This window comes from Argentina silus (assembly GCF_951799395.1).
Source record: "Argentina silus genome assembly, chromosome: 4".
NCBI classification, from domain to species: Eukaryota; Metazoa; Chordata; class Actinopteri; order Argentiniformes; family Argentinidae; genus Argentina; species Argentina silus.
The window spans coordinates 15119852-15143707 of NC_139658.1; the positions used below are offsets into that span (position 1 = coordinate 15119852).

At 43.4% G+C, this 23856-nt stretch overlaps 1 protein-coding gene across 3 annotated transcripts; it reads right to left on the reverse strand.

Annotated features, from left to right (window-relative positions):
- Nucleotides 1–1913: 1913 nt before the first annotated feature.
- Nucleotides 1914–22710, reverse strand: LOC310804023 (uncharacterized protein). 3 transcript variants are annotated; one of them, XM_083669082.1, is made up of 3 exons: nucleotides 22654–22710; nucleotides 4606–4960; nucleotides 1914–4214 (listed from the first exon to the last, which is right to left on the reverse strand). In XM_083669082.1, the coding sequence occupies exons 1-3, from the start codon at nucleotides 22687–22689 to the stop codon at nucleotides 2968–2970; spliced, it is 1638 nt and encodes a 545-aa protein (XP_083525208.1). In that variant the 5' UTR covers nucleotides 22690–22710; the 3' UTR covers nucleotides 1914–2967. The 3 variants fall into 3 exon arrangements, with proteins under 3 accessions (XP_083525208.1, XP_083525207.1, XP_083525206.1); XM_083669081.1 differs by lacking the exon at nucleotides 22654–22710 and adding an exon at nucleotides 11976–12827 and having other exon boundaries at nucleotides 4615–5205; XM_083669080.1 differs by lacking the exon at nucleotides 22654–22710 and adding an exon at nucleotides 11976–12827 and having other exon boundaries at nucleotides 4606–5205.
- Between the last annotated feature and the right edge of the window lie 1146 nt (nucleotides 22711–23856).

Below are 23856 nucleotides of genomic sequence, written 5' to 3' on the forward strand. Positions count from 1 at the left end.
TTCTGACTCACAGGTGGAAAACATGTGTTTTCTTGGATGTCAGCCCACCACCTCAGGCTCAACCTTAACAAGACTGAGCTGCTCCGTCCAAGACTTCTCCATCATAGTAGAGAACTCTACTGTGACCTCCACCCAGACAGCCAAGAACCTTGGGGTGATCGTTGACAACCACTTGTGACAAACAACAACAGCACACTCCTGTAGATTCTACCTCTACAACATCAGAAGGATACGTCCATTCCTCACAAGAGAACTCTTGGTCCAAACACTTGTGATCTCTCGCCTTGACTACTGCAATGCACTCTTGGTCGGGCTCCCCGCCTCCGCCATCAAGCGTCTGCAGCTCATCCAGAATGCTGCCGCCCGTCTGGTGTTCAATCTCCCGAAATTTACCCATGTCATCCTCCTCCTTCGCACCCTCCACTGGCTTCCGGTAGCAGTTCACATCAGATTCAAGACTCTGGTGCTCTCCTCCCGGGCGGCAAAAGGAACAGCCCCTCCCTACTTTCAAGCAATGGTCAGCCCCCAAACCCCTGCACGATCACTCCGCTCTTCCACCTCGGCTGGCCACCTGGCACCGCCGCCTCTACGTGGATGCAGTAGCCGTGCTACTCAGTCACGGCTTTTCACTGTCCTGGCGCACCGCTGGTAGAACAAGCTTCCCACTGTTGTCATGACTGCAGAGTCACTACCTGTCTTCTGCCGTAGACTGAAGACCCATCTCTTCAGGCTTCATCTTAACTGTCCCTCCTAAAGACCTCTTCATCCCCACTACCCCTCGCTGCATCCACGTCGAGGTGGCGGTGCCAGGTGGCCAGCTGAGGTGGAAGAGCTGAGAGTGAGATTACTCCCAAATTTCTGTTAGATGCTAAGAGGGGTCCTTGGGACGACCCTACCCTAAAGATAACAGTTACCCTCAACGTTTTACATCTCAACTTCAGCATCCAATTTAGCATTTACCTTAAACTGTATCTTCCTGCCATTGCTGGTTCAGAAACGTTACTGTGTTACTGCAGACTCTGTACCTATGCTTTCATTACTGATCTGGTCAGTGTCGTATAGCCAGAATATATGATACCTTACTAGTAAAGTGACTGTAGATAATGTATGTGCCAGATGAATGAAAGCTCAACTGATGGCTATTTCATGACCCTTAAAGGACAACAAAACAGCAAATGTTTTTAAATGTTTAATAAAAAATTAAAATCACCCCCTGAATTGAAACCAAATGGACCCCATGTTCTGAACCCTGTGAAGATGCATCCAACTTGGAGCTGCTGCCTCTGCTGCTGAGTGCAGGTTGCATGTCTGTGTGGCTCCAGTTTCATACCTTCATAAAACACACAGGTGGTTTAAATTCTCAGGAGACAGACAAAGAGACAGAGACAGGCAGACACACAGCTTATGTCATGTCACTACCGTCTCCCTGCTCTGCTCTGCTCTGTACTGTACTGTACAAACAGAACTTTATTTACAGCACTCATTCTCTCTAGCCCGCCGCCAGGGAGGGAGCCTGAAAGTAGAGGGTACAGTAGTTCATTCTGATGGCTGTCTGGAGTATCTGTGGTAGATGAGTAGACCAAGACAGACTTACAGGCCTCAGTATCCAGAATAGATACACAACAGGGTCTTCTGTCCTTACAAGCAAATATACATAGTCAGTGCTCGATTTAGGATGAAAGAGGTGCAAGAACTCTTTTAATTATGATTCACGTCATTGATCCATTACCGACATTCACAAATTACATGCAATAGAGACCCCTCTCTGTTCATCAAATCGATTTAGCAAAACCAATGTAAGAGGCGAGGATAAAATATGCGCATCCAGTCCCCGCGGCAACACTCCTCACATTATCAAACAGACCACTTTGCAAATAAATTACACACATCAGTCAGATAAATGATATGTTGCTGCCGCATTCCATGTGTGACGCTAGTGCTGAAAATGTATTCAGTTGCCATTCTGAATTTCTAACAAAAAACATACACATACAACGCCATTACTAAGATTCAAGAGATTCAAGATTCAAGATTCTTTATTTGTCACGTGCATACAAGTATACAGTGAAATGCAAAAGTGACAGTGCCACAGAGTAGTGCAACAATACGTTTTAAAATAGAATAAAATAAAATAAAATAGAAGTACTAAAAAATATACTTTTCGTTCCCTGAAATAGGGGCACTGTGCTTCACTGTCTACTAATGAGACAGTGAAGCATTTTTTCTTCTTTCGGATCTACACTCCAAACGTTTGGATTTTAAACCAAACAATTACTCTGAAAATAGATTATTCTCAGCTTTTATTTGATGGTATTTGTGTGCATATTGGTTTCACTATTCAGAAATGACACCACTTTTTATCCACAGTGCCCCTATTTCAGGGACCGAAAGGTAATGCGACAGATTCACCAAATGTCCTAAGCACTGATGTTTAGTATTTGATGGACAATCCGTTGCATGCAATAACTGCCTGAAGTCTGCGATCCATTGACCCAAGCAGACACTGAGAATCTTCTCTGGAGATGCTCTGCCAGTTCTTCTTCGTTGTTTGTTTTGTTTTGTCTTTTTGCCGAAACTCTTATCATCAGAAAATGACAACACCTGTCAAGCTAATTGTCCCATTACTTTTGGTTACCATAAAATAGGGGGACTATGCATGAAACGTGTTGTAATTTATGAATGATGAAACCAACATGCACACCTGATATCTAGTTTAACCACATAGTAATTGTTTGATTTAAAACCCTTGGAGTATAGAGCCTAAAGAAGAAAAAATGCTTCACTGTTCCATTACATAAGCAGACACTGTATAACCGGTATCTGATAGGTGGAACTGGAACGCAGTTACCCAAAAATTCAAGGTGCCGGCGCAAGTCAAGCACTGCACACAGTACAGTATGTGGTACAGCCAGCACATCCCCCCACCTTCTTTAGGGCTCCAGCATCCTCCTCCTAGAAACTCCTCCCTCAGTCATGTATTCTCTGGTGTCTGTTTAGGTGTCCTGCCTCTTTGAAACTCTTCCCACAGTGGGAGCAGTGGTATGGCCTCTCTCCTGTGTGTATTCTCTGGTGTGTCTTTAGGTATCCTGCAGTGTTGAAACTCTTCCCACACTGGGAGCAGTGGTATGGCCTCTCTGCTGTGTGTATTCTCTGATGTGTCTTTAGGTGTCCTGCCTCTTTGAAACTCTTCCCACACTGGGAACAGTAGTATGGTCTCTCTCCTGTGTGTACTCTCTGGTGGTTGTGTAAGTCTCCTGTGCTGTTGAAACTCTTCCCACACTGGGAGCAGTGGTATGGCCTCTCTCCTGTGTGTATTCTCTGGTGTGTCTTTAGGTGTCCTGCCTCTTTGAAACTCTTCCCACATTGGGAGCAGTGGTATGGCCTCTCTCCTGTGTGTATTCTCTGGTGTGTCTTTAGGTATCCTGCAGTGTTGAAACTCTTCCCACACTGGGAGCAGTGGTATAGCCTCTCTCCTGTGTGTATTCTCTGGTGTGTCTTTAGATATCCTGCAGTGTTGAAACTCTTCCCACACTGGGAGCAGTGGTATGGCCTCTCACCTGTGTGTATTCTCTGATGCTTCTTTAGGGCTCCTGCCTCAATGAAACTCTGCCCACACTGAGAGCAGTGGTATGGCCTCTCTCCTGTGTGTGTTCTCTGATGATTCTTTAGGGATCCTGCGTGGCTGAAACTCTTCCCACACTGGGAGCAGTGATATGGCCTCTCTCCTGTGTGTATTCTCTGGTGTTCCTTTAGGCGTCCTGCGTAATGAAATCTCTTCCCACACTGGGAGCAGTGATATGGCCTCTCTCCTGTGTGTATTCTCTGGTGTTCCTTTAGTTGTCCTGCGTAATTAAATCTCTTCCCACACTGGGAGCAGTGGTATGGCCTCTCTCCTGTGTGTATTCTCTGATGTGTCTTTAGGTGGCACATCTTACCAAAACTCTTCCCACACTGAAGGCAAGGGTGACTCTTCTCACCCTTGTGATTCTGTGGGTGTGATTTGAGGTGAGTTGGACAAATTAAACTCTCACTGCAATCTGAACAGGGATGGGGCCTGCAGATGTGATTTCTCAATTCCTTTGGCTCATAGAAACTACTGAAGCAGTCCATGCAGTGGTGATTCTTCCGTCTTGAGCTCCTCTGCCTGTGTTGTTTATGGTTTCCTGATGCGGTGGAGCTAGGTTCTCTGTCTGAGCCTGGGCTGGAGCTCTCTCCTGTAAGAATAGGAATATACAGGATTAGAAACAAGATGAGCATAAGTAGTGCTTCCATAGGCTTAGCAGTGCCAGAAGTAACACAACATCTCTGGGGTCTACACACACTGTGGGAACCCAAGGTTGTCAGTGTGTTGACATTACAAAATGCAAATGGATACCTAGTCAATGTTTCATGATTAACGATTGACTTAAAGTGTATTCATTATATGTCTACTACCCAATTGTTCAACAGTTCCATGATCAGTCATAGAACTTATAAATTGTAACTTTGGTTTGACTGAATTAACAACTGCTGTTTGGAAATTATGGGAAAACCAAAACATATCTATTGGTTCCCATTTAACTACTGGCTACTTCGGCCTAAGCCAAACACAGTACATGAACTTACCATCCTCACCATCATTCTCCTCCACTTCATTTACTCCTTGCTCTTCTTTCATTATCACATCTGTATCCTCCATTTCCTCTCCTCCCTCCTCATATTTCACCATGACATCTTTCTTCTCTTCTTCTCCTCCTTCCTCTTCTTTCACCATCACATCTTGCTTCTCTTCTTCCTCTGCTGTTTCCTCTTCTTTAACCATCACATCTTGCTTCTCTTCTTCCTCTGCTGTTTCCTCTTCTTTCACCATCACATCTTTATTATCTTCTTTTCCTCCTTCCTCCTCCTCTTCTTCTTCTTTCACCATGACATCTTTCTTCTCTCCTTCTCCTCCTTCCTCTTCTTTCACCATCACATCTTTCTCATCTCCTTCTCCTCCTTCCTCCTCCTCTTCTTCTTTCACCATCACACCTTTCTTCTCTTCTTCTCCTCCTTCCTCCTCTTTTACTACCACATTGAGGTCCAGTGTTTGACTGCAGTATTCCAGCTTCACTGCCACCATCTTTAGACCCAACGGTTTACTATTCTGGGCTGAAGAATCACAGCCAGAACCAGAGGACTCTGTGGACTTGGGTTCTGAAATAGTAGCTGGGCTGTGAGTTGGATCTGTGTATTGTAAACAAATGAAGCACAAACAGTAAAGGGTACATTTCACAAACCATACCAAAAAACTCTCTTAACTCTACCCTAATCTTCTCACTGGTAGCAATGCTAGCCTGGGAACAAGGATATCAAAAACAGGTCGGACATGAACATTAATTGTTATTTGAATACAATAAAATATAGGCTACATACAGTATCACTTATTTTTTATCTAACCACACTTCACTTCAACATCATAAGTCAATGTTTAATCATCTGATCTGGGACCAGAAACTGCGACATAATAGAAGTCAACTACATAAATAAATCAAAGCTATATTTAGCTGTCGGACAGCATTCTTTATTCAAGTAACATGGACTGCATGGAGTCAGAGACATAATTGGCGGGGTCATTTTTATTTTAATATAGCTAGACGCTCCATACAACGGACCACCACGCGACGAACCACGAACCACTGTTCTCTGAGCTCCAACTTGCTCCATTAAGACTTCTGGTTTCGCTTTTCTCCGTTTTCGCAGCTTCAAAATAAGAGTGCGAGTTAAAATATAAATGGAAAGTGATGGAATCACAGTCTGTCATCCATCCATCCACCCCCTCCTTATAGTGCACTGTACATGGGATAAATATTGGACTGTAGAGAAAATGTATGTAAAATGATGCAATGTATGTAAAATTATTATGATGAAATGGCAGCATATTTTGATTCTACAGATTATTCCGAATATTTGCTACAATGCTTTTACTGCGGCACCTACAATAGTTTTTGCTCTAGAAGGTAATATGTATCCCATGTACAGTACAAAATATAGTGTTGCTGGATGTACAACACAGTTCCCATCCAAAACTAATTTTATTTGATTAGTAGAGACCCTATTGAGCATTCCCTCCAATACATTTACCGCAGCGTTGAGAATAGTTTTTGCGCTATAATCCAATATATGTTTCATATACAATGATTAGCATTGGCTGCATTTAATTGGCCTTGAAACATGTTTTAAAACTCACATTTTCTCGTTTAAACACGTTTCCTGAAACTATAGCTCAAATTCTCAAAACTCTAAAACACAAAACTGAAAAAAGTTCACCATTTTGTCAAAACTCCGTTCTCTCTTCTCAAAACTGATTCTTTCCACCAAAACGATACACACAGCCATCATATGAATATCTCTTACAGAGCATCAATTTAACATTGGTGTGAAACTTAAAACTCTACCAAGAAAATACTGTTTATATATGTTTTGGCTTCATGAGGTCATGTTACATATTCAAATTCAAATATTTTTACTGGTTTTATACCACCGGAGCTACAACTCATTGTACGTTCCCGCAGCCACCACCACCACCCCCGGGAAGGCCCCGGAGCACCGAGCTGGAGTGAGCTAGCTGACCCCAGGAGAGCGCTTCGGAGACGGCGACGCAAGCGGGGCAAGAGAGGAGGCCTCCATGCTAGGCTAAAGGCTCGCGCTAGCCGACCACCGCTACCCAGCCTCTTGCTAGCTAACGTGCGGTCTCTGGAAAACAAGCTGGACGAACTAAGAGCCAGGACTACAACACAACGGGAAATAAGAGAGTGCAGTGCTCTAATTTTCACCGAGACCTGGCTTTCAGACAAAGTCCCAGAATGCGCCGTTCAGCTACAGACTCACTCCGTTCACCGAGGAGACAGGACTGCAGCCTCCGGTAAGACCAAAGGGGGAGGTGTGTGTGTGTTTATCAACAACTCGTGGTGTGGCGACATACAGACCGTTCACAAGCACTGTTCGCCAGATGTGGAGTTTTTGCTGCTGAAATGCCGTCCCTACTATCTACCGAGGGAATTTACTGCTGTGTTTTTGGCCGCTGTTTACATCCCCCCGCGAGCTAACTCCACGGCAGCGCTCAGCAAACTCCACGAAGCTATCAGCGCGTTAGAAACTGCTCATCCTGATGCTGTTTTTATCGCCGCCGGCGACTTTAACCAGTGCAATTTACGGACTGTATTTCCCAAATACTACCAACATGTGGATATTCCCACCCGTGAGAAGAATACACTGGATCATGTTTACAGCAGTATACGCAGTGCATACAAGGCTGCACCCCGCCCCCACTTTGGACACTCTGACCACATCTCGTTGTTCCTGTATCCAGCCTACAGACAAAGACTGAAACAGACAAACCCTGTCACTAAACAAATCAAACTCTGGACCCCAGAGACTGAGAGCACCCTGCAGGACTGTTTTGCTCAGACAGACTGGGATGTGTTTAAAGCTGCAGCCACGCTGGAGGACTCTTCTGTCAGCATACAGGACTATGCTGAGTATGTGACTGGGTACATTAGCACTTGTGTTGACAACATCGTGCCCACCATACAAGTCAAGAAGTTTCCCAACCAGAAGCCCTGGATAAACAGTCAGGTACGCCACATGCTGCGTGCTCGCTCTCTTGCATTTAGATCAGGCAATGAGATGGAGTACAAAGCTGCGAAGTATGGACTGAAAAAAGCCATTACAGCGGCCAAGAGGCAGTACAGAGAGAAGCTGGACGGCTTCTACTCCACTGCTGACTCCGGGCGGATGTGGCAAGGCCTGCAGCACATCACAGACTACAGGACCACCACCAACACCATCAGCTCCACAGACAGCCTGCCGGACGACCTTAACATCTTCTACACCCGCTTTGAGACCTCCAGCCACAGCACAGAGAGGAGGCACACAGACACCGGGACCACCCGACCCCCCTCCCCTCCACTAACCATCTCATCAGGCCAGGTAAACAAAGCCCTGAGGAAGATCAACCCCCGCAAGGCAGCAGGACCAGACAACATCCCTGGGCGGGCTCTCAGAGCATGTGCTAACGAGCTGGCTGATGTTCTCACCTCCATCTTCAACCTTTCCCTCAGTCACAGCACTGTTCCCTCCTGCTTCAAGACCACAACCATCGTCCCCCTTCCCAAGAAGAGCCAACCTGCCTGCCTGAATGATTACAGGCCAGTAGCACTCACTCCAATCATTATGAAGTGTTTTGAGAGAGTGGTACTGGCACACATTAAGAGCAGCATGCCGGACACCCTAGACCCCCTGCAGTATGCCTACCGGCCCAACAGGTCCACCTCAGACGCTATCGCTGCTGTCCTCCACTATTCCCTCTCCCACCTGGAAAACAAAGACTCCTACATCAGGACGCTCTTTGTAGACTACAGCTCCGCTTTTAATACAGTCATCCCCCACAGACTCATCCACAAAATGTCCACACTTGGCCTGCACCCCACCCTCTGTGACTGGCTCCTAGACTTTTTGACTGGCAGGCCCCAGTCTGTCAGGATTGGCAATAGGACTTCAGCCAGCATTATTACAAATGTTGGCACCCCACAGGGATGCGTCCTCAGCCCCATTCTCTACACCCTGTTCACCCACGACTGTGTCGCCTCCCACAAGGACAACATCATCCTAAAGTTTGCAGACGACACCGCAGTGATAGGATGCATCACTGGCGGGGACGAAGCAGCTTACAGGAGGGAGGTGGCCAGTCTGGTAACATGGTGCGAGGACAACAACCTCACCCTCAATACGGACAAGACGAAGGAGATGATAGTGGACATGAGGAAGAAGAGGGGACCTCATCGGCCACTGTACATCCGGGAACTTGAAGTAGAGAGGGTGAGCAGTTTCAAATACCTGGGCGTCCACATCAGCGAGGACCTCACCTGGACACTTAACACCACTCAGCTGGTTAAGAAGGCCCAACAGCGGCTGTACTTTCTGAGGAGGCTGAGGAAGTTTGGCATGTCGCCCAAGATCCTCAGCAACTTCTACAGCTGCATTGTTGAGAGCATCCTAACTAGCTGTATCACTGTGTGGTATGGCAGCACTACTGCTATGGACCGCAGACGCCTGCAGAGAGTGGTGAAGACTGCTGAGAAAATCACCAGGACTCCACTGCCCTCTCTGCAGAGCATCTACCACCGCAGAGTCCACAGGAGAGCCGCCTCCATCCTCAAGGACCCCACCCACCCCCAGCTCGGACTGTTCACACTTCTACCCTCAGGCCGGAGGTACAGAAGTGTTAAATGCAGGACCACCCGACTGAAGAACTCCTTCTTTCCCACTGCCATCAGACTCCTAAACAACCCATAGGAGATTAATATAACCGTACTACCTCAATAACTGAACTTTCCAGTTTGCATAATTGCACTGCTACATTTGCACTGTTTTATTATTATTATTGCTGCTATTTTATTTTATGCCTTAAATTTTGCTGTCTTGTACATTTGTTTAGTATATATTGTATATTCTTTAGTATTGTATATTTTACATTGGTTGGCATTCTGCGGACAGCAAAGCAAGAATTTCGTTGTACAGTGAAACATGTTTTCTGCTGTGCATATGATGATAAACACTTTGAATCTTTGAATCTTGAATCTTGAAATGCAAAACAATTGTGTAGAAATTGTTTATTTTTTCTCCTTTTTTTTTTTTTTTAAAGTTTAGTTTTTTTGTTGTTGTCCCAAAATAGGTTGCAACTTTATGGTGCATACAGTATAAAGACTGTTGCCATATTGTAATACAATACTGTGAATATCATATAAATTCTGTGCATTCACACAATCATTGTATCAGAATAGGATACAACGCACATTTGTCTATCCAATGAGCTCCAATTGGGCTAGACTCACAACCCAGCTTCCCAGAGTCAAACTGTAAACTTATAGTTGATACTGCAACATTGTTAGAGTTCTGAGAATACACAAATGTTACCTGTTTTGGCAAAACTCACAGTAATTGCACTGATAAGTAAAATGAGAAACACTACAGTAAGAAAATGTTTAGACTGTCTTGCTGGAGATGTAATGATGAAATCAGAGCACAAATACAAAAAGGTAACAAAGCAAATATTTATTTGTTACTGTAATACAGCAAAATGTTCCGATGACTGAACTGACTGCAAAAAAAATAGTTTTTCGGAGGCCCACAAAAAATAAAACTATAAAATGCGGTGAAACAGATCTACATGTAAATCAGTCTGCATCCCACCTCCGATCCTGATATACCTTCCACCGCTGTGCTGAAAAGAATTCTTCGATCGGATTTAGAAATGGGGAATATGGTGAGAGGGAGAGAACTGAAATGTGGGTTGTTAGCGAACCATTTGTGGACCAGAGCAGGCCGCTGGAAACTTACATTATCCAATGACAACGTAGTTGGGCTGCTCTGGTCCCTCTTCCTGTGGGGGGGGGGGGGGGGGGGGCGGATGAGGATATTGTTGAGTGCATCAAGGAAGGTTAGCAGACGGGCAGTGTTGTAGGGACCAAGTTGGACATGGTGATGGATGACCCCCACGGTGACCAATGGCTGTGCTATTTCCCCCATGCAGGCCAGGGACATCAACATTGACAATGAATATGTATTCATATGGAGCAGCACTGGCATCAAGTTCAAGCACTCTGAAAAAGAGAAAATGACCATATCAGACAATAGGTCTACAAACAGGAACACTAAATTTCATAGTGACCAGTTATAAGCTTACATACAGGACCAGCTATAGGCCTACATACAGGACCACTGGGGTGCATTGTGACATTTCTATACAGAGTACTGAAAGGATTTGGTCAGTTACAATAACCTGCTGTACTCACTTGCACATATTGGTAACGTAGCTCCTTCACTCTGTCAGCGTTGCACTCAAACGGTACGCGATCCAACTGTTTCATTCGAAGCCGATTCTTTAGGACACAATCTATTGTGGACAGGCTGACCTGGTCAATGTTTGGGAAGAGGACATTGTCTTGTATGACAATTTTCCTCAGTGTATTGGCATTATTAGCCAACACCATGTTGATTATGGTGGCCTCTTGCTCATCCGTAAATTTCTGGCCTCAGCCACCTCTTGCTGATGGTCTTTCTATTCTGTGAAAGGTATATACAGTGTAGGCCATACATATTTCAGAAATGTAAAACAAAACAACATTACACTATACATTTCTCTAAGCATTGTAGATATCCATGATTGAGTACATGTCAACCAAAGTTTCACAGATTTCATTAGACATATTGGCTCGCCTTCCTCCTCTTCCTGCTTTCACTCTTCCTCTTCGTTCTCCATGCTGCTCCATTTTTTCCCCAACACAGTAGAGGTCACCTGAGGCCTTTTTTATGCTCTGACACATGATTGAAGTGTTTTGCCAATTGAGTTTGAACAGGTGAGAAGTGAGTGAGACCAGTTGGTGATTAGGGTGTGGCATTTTGAAGGCCAGTGTTTTCCAGGTGAACAAAGTGTGCTACATGATGCGATTTGTGCTTAGAGTTTTGCAACAATGTGATTTAGAATTTCTATTTGAGTGAAAACAATGGAATTGTGCTTAGAGTTTAGCAGTCTGGAGTCTTGTTGTTGATACATAAGCTTCAAGTTTTCAGACTTGTGTGCATGGTTCCATTTTTTGTGTGTATACAATGGAGAAAAACTGTAATGTTTAGACAGCTATTATTATAAAAAATCCCGTGCCCCGGAAGTACTTTTTTATGTGGCTGAAAAGACGCAGATTGTATTCGGAGCTCAGAGAACACAGATCTGGTTTACTGCAAATAGAGGATTGATTTTAATTTCAACAAACGCAGATTCAGGGCGGAAAAGCACTGCTTTGTTATCTGTTCCACCAGAGAACCTCTATAGGGACGGTTCCACGCGGTTCATCTCATCCAGATAAAACTTGAGCACATATTGGCTTAAGTTAGAGCAGGCATTGACATTTGAAAGAAACAGCTGCCTGCATTACAGATACGGGTCATGTTTTCCTTACCTGCACTCATGCGGTGTTTACCGACCATCGACGTTTATAAATCGACCTGCTCAACTTTGTCACGGCGAGGGAGAAATGGAGCAGATTTAAGGGAACTTCCGGTTTTGCGAAAACGTCAATATAAAAGCTCGAAATATAAAATGTCTTTTAAAGATATATTGGACAGTTGTTTCACTAATATTGATGTACAGTAATCACAATATATTAATTGCAAACGAAAGAAAATCGAAACATTAAAATTGTGGAGATGGGTTTGTAAACTGGGCTGACAATATGATGACAGTCGTTATCCTAACCCTAAAATCATGACCACTCTATTCTATTTACATGTGCTTACATGTGAATTACTCTCTGTGTTTGTGAGCCAAGGGGAATACCTTGATCAACGGATCAACTCATCACTTTACAAGTGGTTTGGGTTCATTGTGTTATATCCTGTCTGCGATTAAATCGATACACCCCTTTTTCTCTATTATGACATTTGAATGTTTCCTCGATGGGTGTATAGTCATATTTTCTCTTATTTTAACGTGTGTTTTATGAGTACTATTTTGATGTCATTTCCATTATTGTGTGATGTTTCTTTCCAGTATTTTGTTTATGAATCGAGTACTGTTGTTGATGTAATTTGCCAGAAGGTGTCCCCCATTTGATAAAAGGTCCTTTGATGTTCTTGGTAGAAATCCCTTTTGGTCTTGGGATGGTATAAATTGTTTTCAGAATCTTTCTTCGAGGAGACTGCTTATCCGATCTCTTACGTGAGTTAGCACGTATAGTCTTACTAGACAAAATTATTTTCAATCGATTACATTCCTAGAACCTTCAACTACTTCGGTATGTTTTATATGTCATGTTCACACTTTTGATTGTATGACTTGAACTAAGCTGAATAGTTTATATATCTCTTATCTAAATAAATCTTCTCAATTGATGATTACGCTTCTCTCATTTGTCCGAGAATGCAACGGTTGAATAACGCTAATATAATCTGCTAGCACTTCGCTTTGAATGATTTTGCCGGCTCAGTACTAGGGCCTTTTCTGTTCTCTCTGTACATGTTACCCCTAGGCAATATTATTCGTAAGCATGGTGTACATTTTCACTGTTATGCAGATGACACTCAATTTGCGACGTAATTTAAAGAGGATTATCGCGCTTTTGCGTGGGTTCGAGATCCATTTGTGTGCACAGCAAACGAGCTGTCAATTGATATGCAGGAACAGCTTATTGAGCTGAAGAGTGATAGTGGGCTAAAGGAACTCTTTACCTCCTGCCCTCTTTCGTCATTCTGGGCAGCATTGATGCAGGAATACCCTGAACTCTGTGACGTCGCCTTGAAGATTCTCCTCCCTTTCGCGTCGACATATTTGTGTGAGGCAGGATTCTCAAAAGTTACTGCACTTAAAACGAAATACCGCAATCGTGCACAAATCGAGGATGATTTTGAGATTTTGCCGCGGTTATGCCTAGACATTACATTTACATTTACATTTATGGATATATCTTTATGATCAATTAGTTTGTGTTTGCGCGACTCAATGCTTGACGCACAATATGTTTAAGGTGTCCATTTGGCGTGTGAGGCATTGTGATTTCGGCAATTAGAATCTTATCTCATAAGTAGGAGATTTACTGTCGATCTATAGCATGTGAGTAGAGATCTCTTATTAACTAGTTATTTGTATAATTGATTCCCGACTAAGATGACATTAAGAGTCTAGTTAGGTGCTCTCGTTGGTGGCCACAACGCTTGGAGGAGTAATCCGTCTATAACTCGTGTGTGTTGATTATATTTGGCGAGACTAGCAAGTAGGTAGCCTCTGAATCATCCTTTGTTCTATATGATTTAAATCAAACTTGTACACTAACTATTCTACGTTCCCTCTCGCAACCTAAGACTTGAGTTTAACGCTCACTTCAGTTGCATCAAATTAACAAGACTTGCTATTATTCTTATCTGCCATGTACACATTTTGGGATATACAGAAAAACACTACTGAGTGTGTCTCAATGAAAGTGGGATGGGAAATACTCAGCACATTTCCTAGTAACCAAATCCACTGACTTTGAGAACATCCCACATTTTTATGTCCAAAACACAAGCTTCTAAAGCATCCAACCGTGGTACTTCTCGTTTCATCGAAATATAGAGTTGAGTGTCATCTGCATAACAGTGAAAATGTACACCATGCTTACGAATAATATTGCCTAGGGGTAACATATACAGAGAGAACAGAAAAGGGCCTAGTACTGAGCCTTGTGGGACATCAAACTGGACTTTAGAGGGAGCTGAGGTTTTCTCATCTAGTAGAACAAACTGTTCAAATCAGTTACGTAGGACCTAAACCACTCCAACACTAAACAACGCAAACCAACAAGATTCTCTAATCGTTCTAAAAGGACAATATGATCAACAGTTTCAAAAGCTGTGCTTAAATCAAGAAGTACAAGGACAGGTGATTTTTCTTTATTTTTATTATTTTCTACAGTGTAGATTAATATTGAAGATATTGTAGATTAACATAAAAACTATGAAGGAACACATATGGAATTATGGAGTAAACAAAAAAGTGTTAAACAGACCAGAATATGTTTTATATTTTAGATTCTTCAAAGTAGCCACCTTTTGCTTTGATGACAGCTTTGCACACTCTTGGCAAGTTTGTGTCCAAACTTGACTGGTACTGTACTTATCTGTTTTAAGTCAAGTTTCAATTAGTCCTATCACATCTAATTTATTGTCTGTAATAAGTTTATTAACTAAAATAGCCTTAGAAGTAAGCAACCTAATGTTTAGTATGCCCATTTTAAGATGGGTGTTGGAAAGAGACGCAGAGTGCAATTTACTATCAGCAGAAGGGCAGATTTCTATACCCACCAGGTTACTCGATCAAGGACCTGACACTCTATTTAGCTTGGTTATACCAGATGCATGACAGGGAACAAAAACAGTCTCAATATGATTAGCTAAAATACCCAAACTATGTGTACTAATACTGTTGGCAGACTCCACTGAACTACCAGACTTGGGGCTAAAAGTCTGCTGCCTGGTGTGCGCAATAGCATACCAGAGCACTATCATCTATGTTCCTAGACAGGAAATGAGCTCTACTCCAGCTCGGGTAGAGTCTGTCACTCTTTAGCAAGCCAGGCTTACCCCAGAACCTGGACCAGTTGTCAATAAACCCTACACCTGATATTGAGCGATGTGAGTCTGCTGTAGATCTCGTCGCTCCCCCTAGCTGGGAGGCGCTGTGGTTGAAGTCTAGGATTTACCATTCTGTACTTTAGCTCTTCAGAGATGAGATTCAAGAAATAAAGTTCTGAGTAGCCAGAAATATCTGAGTCTGGTATTTATTATTGCTTGCAAAAGAGAGACAAGAGAACAGCAGCCCAGTGTAAATCCGAGGGACTGTTTAGCACAAGTCTGAAGAGGCTTTATTCTCAAGGTTGTCTTTTATAGAGATGAAACAACAAATGGTGGGTACCACAAAGTCTATCACTTGGCGGGCTTGTGCTTACATAGAGGTAGCGGGAGAGAAAGAACAATGGGGATACTTTCTTATTGATCAATCGGCATTCAACATTTACACCTATCCACCTCCTTGTCGGCAAGATGTGTCTGTCCTTTTGTTCTCACTCTCTTCCACCACTCCCTCCACAGCTATCCCATCCGGTGTTTCTCAGAACAATGGCTATAAAAGTTTAGAGGTGTGGTAATAAAGGAGAAAATGTAATCACAGTATTTACACGTTGTATCAGTCATATGAAAGTGTATGTTCTTCAAACAGTTCTATCAATGTATTTTCCATAACAATCCCTCCTTTTAACATTTAATTCCTTTCCTATTCCACGGGACGGAGGTTATCATATTCCCCCTCGTCCACATCAGACAAGTTGTACTCGGGGAAGGGATTCAGGTAAGAAAGGTCATCTCCTGTCTCCATTTGTTCGAGTACAATGTTAGTTATGTGGGTGGCCGCCCTCCTTGTACATGCCTTGCAAATCACCGATATCAATATACAACAGGTCACCAAGAAAGCAATAATTGCACATATGGTAACCAGTAACTTAGCTATAGAGGCCCCCATGGCCCGAGCACTTGCCCCATTGAGGTGAAAACCCTCCGTTCGAGCTTACTCCCTCTCCTCTGTTCTTATTCTTCTGGACCTGTCTGCTGCATTCAACACAGTACACCACCCGATCCTTCTCTCCACCCTCTCAGAACTGGGCATCTCTGGCTCTGCACTCTCCTGGTTTGCATCCTACCTGGCCGATCGCTGTCCTCTCCACAAGCCCTCACCACTGGGGTCCCCCAGGGCTCTGTCCTAGGGCCCTTACTGTTCTTCCTCTATACCAAATCTCTTGGCTCTGTAATTTCTCCTACCACTGCTACGCAGATGACACTCAACTCTTTCTCTTTCCCCCCTTCTGACTCACAGGTGGAAAACATGTGTCTCTGCGTGTCTTTAAGACATTTCCGCTTGGATGTCAGCCCACCACCTCAAGCTCAACCTTAACAAGACTGAGCTGCTCTTCCTCCTGGGACTGCTCCTTCTCCCGGGACCTCCAAGACTTCTCCATCACAGTAGAGAACTCTACTGTGACCTCCTCCCAGACAGCCAAGAACCTTGGCGTGATCCTTGATAACCACTTGCGACAAACAACAACAGCACACTCCTGTAGATCCTACCTCTACAACATCAGAAGGATACGTCCATTCCTCACAAGAGAAGCAGCACAACTCTTGGTCCAAACACTTGTGATCTCTCGCCTTGACTACTGCAACGCACTTTTGGTCGGGCTCCCCGCCTCCGCCATCAAGCCTCTGCAGCTCATCCAGAACGCTGCCACCCGTCTGGTGTTCAATCTCCCCAAATTCACCCATGTCATCCTCCTCCTTCGCACCCTCCACTGTATTCCGGTAGCAGCTCACATCAGATTCAAGACTCTGGTGCTCTCCTCCCGGGCGGCAAAGGGAACAGCCCCTCCCTACTTTCAAACAATGGTCAGCCCCCAAACCCCTGCACGATCACTCGGCTCTTCCACCTGACCCATCTCTTCAGGCTTCATCTTAACTGTCCATCCTAAAGACCTCTTCATCCCCACTACCCCCCGCTGCATCCACGTCGAGGGGGCGGTGCCAAGTGGCCAGCTGAGGTGGAAGAGCTGAGAGTGAGATTACTACCAAATTTCTGTTCAATGCTAAGTGGGGTCCTTGGGACGACCCTATCCTAAAGATAACAGTTACCTCACCCTTAACGTTTTACATCTCAACTTCAGCATCCAATTTAGCATTTACCTTAAACTGTATCTTCCTGCCATTGCTGGTTCAGAAATGTCATTGAACCTGGTTCAGAAATGTTACTGTGTTACTGCAAACTCTGTAACTACAGTCATGAGAAAAAATTAGGACACCCTATGAAAACCTTTGTCTTCTTCAACATATTCAAACATATGGACATTTGATATTCATTTGAACAATATTGAAAAATTGAGGTAATATAACTAAACAAATACAACTGAAACAAATTATTTAAAAGATTATTGGTAAAATGTAATTAATAGAAATGCAATCTTCTTGTGAGGAAAAAGTTAGGACACCCCTACATTTAGTTCCACTTAAAATGCCTAAAATTATAATAAAGAGCACCACATCAGGTGCAAATGATTAGAACATCGTTACAGAGGATTTTGGAGGAGCCTGTCCTATTTAAACCTCAGATATTTAGTTTGGTTTGCTCTTGATTGTTGAAGTGAGTTGCATCACCATGGCGAGATCAAAAGAGCTCTCTGAGGCCTTCAGAAGAAAAATTGTAGATGCATATGAGTCTGGGAAGGGATATAAAAAGATCTCCAAACTATTCGAAATTGGCCATTCCACTGTCCGGAAAATAATTTACAAGTGGAGAACATTTAAAACCACCACCAACATGGCCAGGTCAGGCCGCCCAAGCAAGTTCAGCCTAAGAGCTGACCGAAAGATGCTTAAAGAAGTCTCCAACAATCCCAGAATGTCATCACGAGACCTACAGGTATCTCTTGCCACAATTGATGTCAAAGTACATGCATCCACCATAAGAAAGAGACTGAACAAGTTTGCATTACATGGGAGGTGTGCAAGGAGGAAACCCCTGCTGTAAAAAAAAAACATCAGGGCAAGACTAAAGTTTGCCAGAGAACACCTAGAGAAAGACCAGAACTTCTGGAACAATGTGCTTTGGACAGATGAATCCAAAGTTGAACTATTTGGGCACAGTAAGAGTAGACATGTTTGGCGCAAAACCAAGACAGCATTTGAGAACAAGAACCTCATACCAACTGTGAAGCATGGGGGTGGAAATGTCATGATTTGGGGCTGCTTTTCTGCAGCAGGGCCTGGTCAGCTCACCATCATAGAATCCACTATGAATTTTGTATTGTATCAGAGGGTGCTTGAGGAAAATGTGAGACCATCTGTTCGAAAGTTGAAGCTGAAGCAGATGTGGACCATGCAACATGACAATGACCCAAAACATTCCAGTAAATCTACCAAGGAATGAAAATAAATTGAGAGTTCTGGAATGGTCAAGTCAAAGCCCGGATCTTAATCTTATTGAGATGCTGTGGATTGATTTGAAACTGGCTGTGCATGCAAGACACCCCTCGAACATCACACAGCTGAAAGAATTCTGCAAGGAGGAGTGGGAAAAACTTTCTCCCAATTGATGTCAGAGACCTGTAGACAGTTATAAGAAACGTCTAATTGAGGTTATTTCAGCCAAGGGGGGCAATACTAGCTATTAGGGCATAGGGTGTCCTAACTTTTTCCTCAGTAGGAATTGGCATTATTGTTAATTTTTCGTTAAATAAATGATTACAAAGTTACATTTTCATAGTTTTTTGTTCAATTACATCCCCTTTATCTATAGACATTGTTAGAAAGAAGATAACATATTGATATGTCCATATTTTTAAGAGAATAACTTAATATTTTGGGGGGTGTCCTAACTTTTTCTCATGACTGTATGCTTTCATTACTGATCTGGTCAGTGTCGTATAGCCAGAATATATGATACCTTACTAGTAAAGTGATTGTAGATAATGTATGCACCAGATGAATGAAAGCTCAACTGATGGCTATTTCATGACCCTTAAAGGACAACAAAACAGCAAATGTTTTTAAATGTTTAATAAAAAATTAAAATCACCCCCTGAATTGAAACTAAATGGACCCCATGTGAACCCTGTGAAGATGCAACCAACTTGGAGCTGCTGCCTCTGCTGCTGAGTGCAGGTTGCATGTCTGTGTGGCTCCAGTTTCATTTCTTCATAAAACACACAGGTGGTTTACATTCTCAGGAGACAGACAAAGAGGCAAAGAGACAGAGACAGGCAGACACACAACTTATGTCATGTCACTACCGTCTCCCTGCTCTGCTCTGCTCTGTTCTGTACTGTACAAACACAACTTTATTTACAGCACTCATTCTCTCCAGCCCACCGCCAGGGAGGGAGCCTGAAAGTAGAGGATTCATTCTGATGGCTGTCTGGAGTATCTGCGGTAGATGAGTAGACCAAGACAGACTGACAGGCCTCAGTATCCAGAATAGATACACAACAGAGTCTTCTGTCCTTACAAGCAAATATACATAGTCAGTGCTCGATTTAGGATGAAAGAGGTGCAGGAACTCTTTTAATTATGATTCACGTCATTGATCCATTACCGACATTCACAAATGACATGCAATAGAGACCCCTCTCTGTTGATCAAATCGATTTAGCAAAACCAATGTAAGAGGCGAGGATAAAATATGCGCATCCAGTCTCCGCGGCAACACTCCTCACATTATCAAACGGACCACTTTGCAAATAAATTACACACATCAGTCAGATAAATGATATATTGCTACCGCATTACATGTGTGATGCTAGTGCTGAAAATGTATTCAGTGCCCATTCTGAATTTCTAACAAAAAACATACACATACAACGCCATTACTAATGGGACAGTGAAGCATTTTTTCTTCTTTCGGATCTACACTCCAAACGTTTGGATTTTAAACCAAACAATTACTCTGAAAATAGAGATTCTCAGCTTTTATTTGATGGTTTCACTATTCAGAAATTACACCACTTTTTATCCACAGTGCCCCTATTTCAGAGTACGAAAAGTAATGCAACAGATTCACCAAATGTCCTAAGCACTGATGTTTAGTATTTGATGGACAATCCTTTGCATGCAATAACTGAAGTCTGCGATCCATTGACCCAAGCAGACACTGAGAATCTTCTCTGGTGATGCTATGCTAGTTATTCTTCGTTGTTTGTTTTGTTTTGTCTTGTCTTTTTGCCGAAACTCTTATCATTAGAAAATGACAACACCTGTCAAGCTAACTGTCCCTTTACTTTTGGTGACCATAAAATAGGGGGACTATGCATAAAACGTGTTGTAATTTATGAATGATGAAACCAACATGGACACAAATGCCATCAAATAAAACCTGATATCTAGTTTAACCACATTGTAATTGTTTGATTTAAAACCCTTGGAGTATAGAGCCGAAAGAAGAAAAAATGCTTCATTGTTCCATTACATAAGCAGACACTGTATTGCATAACCGGTATCTGATCGGTGGAACTGGAACGCAGTTACCCAAAAATTCAAGGTGCAAGTCAAGCACTGCACACAGTACAGTATGTGGTACAGCCAGCATATCCCCCCCACACACCTTTTTTTAGGGCTCCAGCATCCTCCTCCTTGAAACTCAGTCATGTATTCTCTGGTGTTTCTTTAGGTGTCCTGCCATTTTGAAACTCTTCCCACACTGGGAACAGTCGTATGGCCTCTCTCCTGTGTGTACTCTCTGGTGTCTCTTTAGGTCTCCTGCGGTGTTGAAACTCTTCCCACACTGGGAGCAGTGGTATGGCCTCTCTCCTGTGTGTACTCTCTGGTGTGTCTTTAGGTATCCTGCGGTGTTGAAACTCTTCCCACACTGGGAGCAGTGGTATGGCCTCTCTCCTGTGTGTATTCTCTGGTGTGTCTTTAGGTGTCCTGCCTCTTTGAAACTCTTCCCACACTGGGAACAGTAGTATGGCCTCTCTCCTGTGTGTATTCTCTGGTGTGTCTTTAGGTCTCCTGCGGTGTTGAAACTCTTCCCACACTGGGAGCAGTGGTATGGCCTCTCTCCTGTGTGTATTCGCTGGTGTGTCTTTAGGTTTCCTGCCTGGCTGAATCTCTCCCCACACTGGGAGCAGTGGTATGGCCTCTCTCCTGTGTGTATTCTCTGGTGTGTCTTTAGGTGTCCTGCGTCTTTGAAATTCTTCCCACACTGGGAGCAGTGGTATGGCCTCTCTCCTGTGTGTATTCTCTGGTGTGTCTTCAGGTGTCCTGCCTCTTTGAAACTCCTCCCACACTGGGAACAGTCGTATGGCCTCTCTCCTGTGTGTACTCTCTGGTGTGTCTTTAGGTCTCCTGCGGTGTTGAAACTCTTCCCACACTGGGAGCAGTGGTATGGCCTCTCTCCTGTGTGTATTCGCTGGTGTGTCTTAAGGTATCCTGCCTGGCTGAATCTCTCCCCACACTGGGAGCAGTGGTATGGCCTCTCTCCTGTGTGTATTCTCTGGTGTGTCTTCAGGTGTCCTGCCTCTTTGAAACTCCTCCCACACTGGGAACAGTCGTATGGCCTCTCTCCTGTGTGTACTCTCTGGTGTGTCTTTAGGTCTCCTGCGGTGTTGAAACTCTTCCCACACTGGGAGCAGTGGTATGGCCTCTCTCCTGTGTGTATTCGCTGGTGTGTCTTAAGGTATCCTGCCTGGCTGAATCTCTCCCCACACTGGGAGCAGTGGTATGGCCTCTCTCCTGTGTGTGTTCTCTGGTGTGTCTTTAGGTATCCTGCCTGGCTGAAACTCTTCCCACACTGGGAGCAGTGATATGGCCTCTCTCCTGTGTGTATTCTCTGATGTGTCTTTAGGTGGCACATCTTACCAAAACTCTTCCCACACTGAAGGCAAGGGTGACTCTTCTCACCCTTGTGATTCTGTGAGTGTGATTTGAGGTGAGTTGGACATATTAAACTCTCACTGCAATCTGAACAGGGATGGGGCCTGCAGATGTGATTTCTCAATTCCTTTGGCTCATAGAAACTACTGAAGCAGTCCATGCAGTGGTGATTCTTCCGTCTTGAGCTCCTCTGTCTGTGTTGTTTATGGTTTCTTGATGCGGTGGTGCTGGGTTCTCTGTCTGAGCCTGGGCTGGAGCTCTCTCCTGTAAGAATAGTAATATACAGGATTAGAAACAAGATGAGCTCAAGTAGTGCTTCCATAGGCTTAGCAGTGCCAGAAGTAACACAACATCTCTGGGGTTTGCACACACTGTGGGAACCCAAGGTTGTCAAAGTGTGTTGATATTTCAAAATGCAAATGGATACCTAGTCAATGTTTCATGATTAACGATTGACTTAAATTGTATTTATTATATGTCTACCTTTGACTACTACCCAATTGTTCAACAGTTCCATGATCAGTCATAGAACTTAGATTAATTGTAACTTTTGTGTTCTGTTGTTGTTCTGAGTGCTGTTTGGAAATTATGGGAAAACCAAAACATATCTATTGGTTCCCATTTAACTACTGGCTACTTTGGCCTAAGCCAAACACAGTACATGAACTTACCATCCTCACCATCATTCTCCTCCACTTCATTTTCTTCTCCTCCTTCCTCTTCTTTCACCATCACATCTTTCTCATCTTCTTCTCCTCCTTCCTCTTCTTTCACCATCACATCTTTCCCATCTCCTTCTCCTCCTTCCTCTTCTTCTTTCACCATCACACCTTTCTTCTCTCCTTCTCCTCCTTCATCCTCTTTTACTACCACATTGAGGTCCAGTGTTTGACTGCAGTATTCCAGCTTCACTGCCACCATCTTTAGACCCAACGGTTTGCTATTCTGGGCTGAAGAATCACAGCCAGAACCAGAGGACTCTGTGGACTTGGGTTCTGAAATAGTAGCTGGGCTGTGAGTTGGATCTGTGTATTGTAAACAAATGAAGCACAAACAGTGAAGGGTACATTTCACAAACCATACCAAAAAACTCTCTTAACTCTACCCTAATCTTCTCACTGGTAGCAATGTTAGCCTGGGAACAAGGATATCAAAAACAGGTAGGACATGAACATTAATTGTTATGTGAATACAATAAAATATAGGCTACATACAGTATCACTTATTTTTTTTATCTAACCACACTTCACTTCAACATCATAAGTCAATGTTTAATCATCTGATCTGGGACCAGAAACTGGGACATAATAGAAGTCAACTACATAAATAAATCGAAGCTACAGTGGGGGAAATAATTATTTGATCCCCTGCTGATTTTGTTAGTTTGCCCGATTACAAAGAAATGAGCGGTCTATAATTTTTATGGTACTTTTATTTTAACAAATAGAGACAGAATATCAACAAAGAAGTCCAGAAAAAACACATTATATAAAGTTATAAATTCATTTGCATTTGATCGAAGGAAATAAGTATTTGATCCCCTACAAACCGGCAAGAATTCTGGCTCATACAGACCGGTTATATGCCCATGAGGCACACAGATTAGTCCTGTCACTTTAGGAAAAGTACTCCTAATCTCTGCTTGTTATGGGTATAAGACACCTGTCAATAGAATCAATCTCTTCCATTCCAACCTCTCCACCACCATGGGCAAGACCAAAGAACATTCAAAGGACATCAGGGTAAGAGTTGTAGACCTGCACAAGGCTGGAATGGGATACAAGACCATCAGCAAGAAGCTTGGTGAGAAGGAGACAACTGTTGGTGCAATTATTAGAAAATGGAAGAAATACAAAATAACCATCAATCGCCCTCGGCCTGGAGCTCCATGCAAGATCT